This window comes from Trichechus manatus, unplaced genomic scaffold, assembly GCF_000243295.1.
Source record: "Trichechus manatus latirostris isolate Lorelei unplaced genomic scaffold, TriManLat1.0 scaffold00088, whole genome shotgun sequence".
Classification (NCBI taxonomy): domain Eukaryota; kingdom Metazoa; phylum Chordata; class Mammalia; order Sirenia; family Trichechidae; genus Trichechus; species Trichechus manatus.
In genome coordinates this window covers 3,405,407-3,412,110 of record NW_004444024.1, presented here as the reverse complement: position 1 = coordinate 3,412,110, position 6,704 = coordinate 3,405,407, and the positions used below count along the sequence as shown (strand labels likewise).

The window sequence follows — 6,704 nt, the reverse complement described above, 5'->3', positions numbered from 1 at the left end:
AACCGGCCCTCGTCTCGGCTGCTCCGGAGGAAGCCGGGAGAGCTTGCTAACCAGGAAGGCGCTGGCTGTGGCGCGCACGCGCACGCACGCACGCACGCAGGCGGCCAGAGGGGCGGCAGGCTCGCGCCCCGGCTCGCCCCGCGCCGCGCTAGACGCTCGCGCACTCAGCAGGTTGGGCTGCGGTGGCGGCGGCAACTGGGGAGCTGAGGCGCTGCGTTTGCGAGGTCCCGGACGCGTCTGCGGTTCCGGCTCCGTCACCCTTCGCCTTTTTCACCCCAGTCTCCGTGCGGGTGCTGCGGCAGGCAAGGGCACTAACTAACCTTGGGAACCTCGAGCACACCCGTGGCTGTTTCCGACACCGCCCTCCTTCCCTTCCCAGCCGTGGGCCTCTCTAGGTGCTAGGCGACTCTGCCGGGAGGCGGCGGCGACGGCTGCCTGTGTGTCTGTGAAGGTGTCCTGCGGTCCAGGCTTGCTCCTCCGTCGGGCCCTGCAGGGGCCGATAGAGCTCGGCTCCTGCCCTCCTCTCGCCGTTTTCGTCTGCCGGCTGGAACAGGGTCGGTCCGGGAGGTCTCTGGACTGAGGCGGCGGCAGCTCCTCCGGCTTCATCATGTCCGCGGGCGGAGACTTCGGGAATCCGCTGAGGAAATTCAAGCTGGTGTTCCTGGGGGAGCAGAGCGGTGAGTGCGCCGCTCCCCCACTCCTGGCAGCTGGCCGCAGCTTCGCCGCACCGCCCCCAGTGCGGCCCTTCCGTCCGCAGAGGCTCCCTGCTGGCCTCGCGTTCCTGCTCCCTTCCACCCCACCCCTTCCCAGTGTTCGCCGACCTTTCCTCGTCTTGATCCGTCGCTCGATTTTTTATTCTTTATCCCCTGGCCCTTCCCTCCCTGACTCGGCAGGCAGTCTCCGTTCCCGAGAGCCGTTCCCTGTTCTCCGGATCTGCCCTCCTCAGTCTTCACCCCGCCCAGCCCCTGCCTCCTGTCCATCCCTTTCTTCCTCTGGTCGCCGTCGTCCCCCCAACCCCAGCCCCCTTTCTTGAGCCGCACCCTTATTCCATGCTCTTTGCCCACTTCGTCTGCTCTGTGAGGCCCACCCCGGGAAGTCCCACTACGGGAAACAGGCCCTCGTCAACCTTGGGCTAGGAGGGTGGGATCTGGGCGTTGTTTTCTCCAGAGGCTTGGCTCTGGGAAGTGCGGATCCTATAGAAGGTGGGAAATGGTGGTCGTAGAAAATTCTTGGAGGTTCATCACTTTCATGGGGAATTAGTCTGGGTTATGGTAGAAATATACCTGAATTGGAGGGGACTTGAAAATGGGATGGTGGGGGTGAACGAGGTGGCGGTGGTGGTGCGATTTTTGCCCTTTGGGTTGGGCTGTGGCTTGTCGGAAACCCTCGTTTTCTTCTCTGACTTTGATCACTGACAATTCTTTTCGCAGTGTTGATGGTTTTCAGATCTCTGCCAGACGCTATGTCATGATCATTTTACTTGGAATTTTTTACATCTTACCTCCCCTTTTTCTCGTTTCAACATGAAGCGGTAGCTGATTCTCCTCATCGTGGTGCAAACAGGGAAATGTTAATTTTTCATTTCTTTTTGAGTATTTTCCAATTATATATTTAGGAGTTCTGTGAGAAGAGGCTTGAGAATAAGGAACATCTTTGTTTTGTAGGATTTCCTTTGTAGTTAGGGAGGAAAGGAGTATGGTGTAATAGGTTTAACATCTAGTTATATAAATTAGATTTACATATGTAATACCGTTTTGGCTAAATGATATTTTATGCTTAACATTCCATACTATCTGATGAGTGAAATTGTAATGTCTTTTACCTGGTCAGGTTTCTGTTGTTACTATACTTTGTATTAGATACAAGATCCTAATTTAGTGATGGTTGTCTCTAAACTTATTTTTTGTAGTAATTCCAGTTTTATGCTGTATTATGCAAACTTGATACTCTACAGTTAAGAGATTATCACCCTCCTTTGTTTTCCTCACACTTTTCATGACCATCTTTAAAATTCAGACGTTGAGAGATTAGTTTCTCCCAAATCATAAATCATTGGGTACCTACTAGATGTCTTAGGTGAGGTTATAGAAAACGTGAGTTACTTGTTTTGATTGGAAGTCAGGTACTGATGTAAATTCAGAGGTTTTTATTAATATTTGAACTATTTATACTAATTTGAATCGCATTAAAGTATGTTGATACTAGTTGCAGAATTGCCTCCAGTTGGACCTGAGCAATCAGTTTTCTCCTTTCATATATAGATGATCTTTTTCCCCCTTACCGAGGAAAAAATAATAGCCTCTTTGCTTGTGGGTTTTCCTGAAGCAAACTGAAGCTTGTTTCTTTAGGTGAGTAACTTGATACAACCTGTGGGGTTGATCCTGGTCTAGCTGTTTTATGTCAGTTTCAGGACAGACCGTACCTAAAAGATAGCCTATAGGTCATTATTGATAAATAGGATCTAAAGTGCTTATTGTGCACTCTGGGGATGTTATTGTCTGCCGTATGTTGTGATGCAGAGCTATTTAATTTGCATGAAAAACCCATTAATCTCTCGTCCTAGAAAGATTTTAGCATGAGTAGAGATCTTAACTTATGTATCAGCAGGTTTCCTTTGAGTTTCTGGAGAATTTATGTTCCAATTAGTAGTGCAGAGTTTTATGGCTTCTAATTGCTTACTTTCTTTAAACCTTTAATAACTTTTTATCCCAAGACATCTTAGGTTCTTTGTTTTTTTTTTTTTTTTTTTAATAGACTGTTTTTAAGAACAGTTTTAGATTTACAGAAAAACTGAGAAGATAGTACAGAGTATTCCATATGCCCTGCACCCAGTTTCTGCTGTTGGTAACATCTTGCATTAGTATGGCACATTTGTTACAATTAATGAACCAATATTGACATTATTATTAACTAAAATCCATAGTTTATTTAGATCTCCTTAGTTTTTATCTAATGTCCTTTTTTCTATTCCAGGATTCCATCCAGCATACTACATAAAGTTTAGCTGTTTTAGGATTGTGTTTACATGCTGTTTGCACTGTGAAATTGTGAAGTTAATTATCTTTTGAGGCTATTATATAGTTAAGTAATACGACTCTGTAGCTTTGACAGTGAAAGATTGATTTCTGTTTTCATGGGTGGTGTCTGTAGTTTTTTTATGCATTAGCAAAGATCTGTAGAATCCATGCCATCTTGATGTAACTCTTCATGAATTATTTATTTTTAGGTCTGTTAGAATTCCACAGTTCAGCTTTCAAAGGCTGTAATCTATGGCAAAGCCTTGTTTGTTTCCTTAATAGCATTTACCACATTTGTAATTATTTATTTATTATTTATTTTCCACAGCAGAATGCAAGTCCCACGAGGATAAAAACTATTATCATTCTTGTTCATTGTATCCCCCAGTTTGTAGCGTAGTGCCAGGCTGACAGTAGGTGCTCAGAAATATTTATTGAATGAATGATGATTGAATTTTATAGTAATCAAGGCTAATATACTAGTAGCCTTTATTACTCTTTGCTATGGTGAAGGTGTTGTTTTATGTCATTTGATTGTGTACAAGGATACTCCAGATGCTGCAGGGGAGGGGGGTGGAGAGTGTGATGAGACCTGATCCAATAATGTATAGGCGTAACCACTTGGCTTAAAAAAAAAAAGAAAAGAAAACAAACAAACAAAGATTGACTTGGTTTTTTTTTTTTTTTTTTGAGTTAAGTAAGATTTTGTTTTGTTTAAGCTATTGCTAAAATAAATTATTTGCTATTAGTATAGCACATAAAAGTTTGTTAAATGATATTAAAGACATGTTTGTGGAACTGATTTGAAGTTAGACTATTCATTTAGCTTATCAAAAATTTGAGGTACTGTCCTCTGTAATGAAGATGAATTGAGTTAATGACGTATCGGCCTTGGTAATCTTCATACAGACTCTTACGGTTTCTTTATAAGTGGTTTAATAAAGGAGTGTTGAAATATACAATTTGAATCTGAAGTTTACTTGAGGAGCCTCTTTTGTTACTACCTCTGGCTATTGTCTTGAAATGCAAGGCACTTTTGGGAATTCCATTCATAGTTTACAGCAGAAGGTTTTCCTACACACAAACATCATGGGTGCCAAATTAGGAAATGTAATATGTAATAGCGAGGAGAAACATATAAAACTTCTGGCTTTTTTCACTCTGTATTGCTTTTCCAGCCAATTTATGTCAGTTTTTTTTTAAATTGCAACTTGCTAGGTAGGGAAAAGGTGTCTTACTATCAGAGACACAGAAGTACTGAATAGTTTGTTTTGACTGGATCAGCCATTCTTAGCGTTTTTCTTCTCAGGACCCCTTTATTATTCTGTCACAAATTATTGAAGACCCTAAAGAGCTCTGTTTATGTGGTTTATATCGGTCAATATTTGTCATACGAAAAATTAACTGAGAAAATTAAAAAATATTTAGTTCATTTAAATATAATAGTAATAAACCCAGTACATGTTAACATAATACTTTTTTTATGAAAAAGAACTATTTTTCCAAACAAAAATTTAGTGAGACATTGTTTTCCATATTTGCAAATCTTTTTAATGTTTTACTTAATAAAAGATGGCTGAATTCTGATAGCTGCTTCTGCATTCAATCTGTTGTGTTATGTCTGCTATACATTCATGAGAGAGTGAGAGTGAAAAAGCCAAATAACATTTTAATATTATTATAAAAATGATTTTGACTTTGTATACCCCTGAATAGTCTTGGGATTCTCCAAGGATCTGTAGACCACACTTTGAGAATTGCTGCATTAGGTATCAAGCCACTTGTAGCCTCTTTTAGCCTTATATTGCAGGTTACAGCACTCAGGGGAAATGTTTGCCATATCTTGTTTTTGAAGCCTTAAAACTAAACTAGAGCTAGTGATTAAGAATGCGGAGTCTAGATTTCATATTTTAGCACTGGCCAGTGACCTTGGGCAAATTACTTAACCTGTTTTTAGACTTCAGTTTTCCTATTTATAAAATTAAGATAATACTATTACCTATCGTATAGAGTTATTGGGAAGATCAAATTAGTTAATAAGTGTAAAGCATTTAGAAGAGTACATAGCATATGGGAAGTGCTTAGTACATATTTTAACTTAGCAAATATTTATTGAAAACTTCTACTGTGCTAAGTGGTTTGGTAGAGCCTACTCTGAAGGAACTTACATTTAATCACAGAAGAAATATATAATACTTAATATAGTAGGATGATTTTGAGTATACCATGGACTGCCAGAAGAATGAACAAATCTGTCTTGGAAGAAGGACAACCAGAATGCTCCTTAGAAGCAAGGATAGTGACACTTTGTCTCATGTACTTTGGACATGTTATCAGGAGGGACCAGTCCCTGGAGAAGGACGTCATGCTTGATAAAGTAGAGGGTCAACGAAAAAGACCCTCAATGAGATGGCTTGACACAGTGACTGCAACAGTGGGCTCAAGCAAAACAACAATAGTGAGGATGGCACAGGACTGGGCAGTGCTTCATTCTGTTGTACATAGGGTTGCTATGAGTCGAAGCCGACTCAATATCACCTGACAACAGCAGGATAGTACAGCTGCTTTTAAAAGTAGAGTTAAAAGGTAAGAGGAGTGACAGGACAGTGTGTAGTTTCAAGGAAGGCACATTATAAATATATCTAGTAGTTTGAGTGTCTTTCAGTTGAAATTCTTGAATTAGAGCATTCCAAAGTTGGGGAAGACCTTGAGAGGTCATCTAATCCAGGTCTCTTAGAGCTTTAAACTGGACCACTGTGGTTACCATATCCTATTCTTAAAAATAGCAAATTTTGTAATTTTTAATATCAAATTTCTCTGTTCTGGATTCCGTAAATATATTCTCATACTACATAGTTAAGCTTTTCTCGGGGAGGCAATATATTGTGAAAAAGATAACTCTAGAGACAGTCAGCCTCTGGTTCTCATCCTGACTCCAATATTTACACTGTGATCTTGGGAAATTTATTTAACCTCTCTGAGCCTTAGCTCTTCATTTTTAACATGGAGATACTGGCAGTGTTGTTTGCCCTATCCTTTCAATGTAGGTATCATACATTTTAGTTAGATCAGTATTCAGTATTTATTGGTGAATGGTATTCACAGCTGTGCCATGTAGTATACTGATTACTTGTACTCTCTTGTACAGTTTTTTATTTTCCTTTGAGTCACCAGTTGACTTGCTTTTTTCGTTTGTTTAATTTATGTGTATATCACTAAATTATCCCCAGACTCTTTCCCAACAGCATGAATCACCTCTCAGTATGTAAGAAAGAGCAAGGTTTTTGCTCAGTTTGGATCTCCTTGGGACATCTCTCCTGAGGCCTTATTCTAATTTAGACTAGTTAACCCTCCGTTGTCAACCTGGGATCTTCCTTTACCATCATTTTGAAGACTTCCTTTACTTTTCTCTTATGTTGGTTGGATCACCTGGTCTTAATTATCTTAGTGCTGCTATAACAGAAATACCACAAATGGGTGGCTTTAACAAAGATAAATGTATTTTCTCACAGTTCAGGAGGCTCAAAGTCTGAATTCACGGTGCTGGCTCTAGGGGAAGGTTTTCTCTCTCTGTAGTCTCTGGCGGAAGGTCCTTGTCTCTTGAGCTTCTGCTCCTGGGCGATCTTCGTGAGGCTTGGCATCTCTGCTTTCTTGTTTAACCTCTTTTATTTATTTATTTATTATTAT

General features: G+C 40.8%; 1 protein-coding gene across 4 annotated transcripts in view; it reads left to right on the top strand.

The window, feature by feature from the left end:
- The window catches only part of RAB6A (RAB6A, member RAS oncogene family), a 72,465-nt gene that overhangs the window by 177 nt on the left and 65,584 nt on the right, over positions 1-6,704 (top strand). For 2 of the 4 annotated variants that reach the window (XM_004381952.2, XM_004381951.2), the window contains exon 1: positions 86-677. The exons of the other annotated variants lie outside the window; for them this stretch is intronic. In XM_004381952.2, the coding sequence (XP_004382009.1) occupies positions 608-677 (70 nt within the window). In that variant the 5' untranslated portion in view covers positions 86-607. Of the gene's footprint in view, positions 1-85; positions 678-6,704 lie in introns of those variants that run through there. 4 annotated transcript variants of the gene reach the window in all.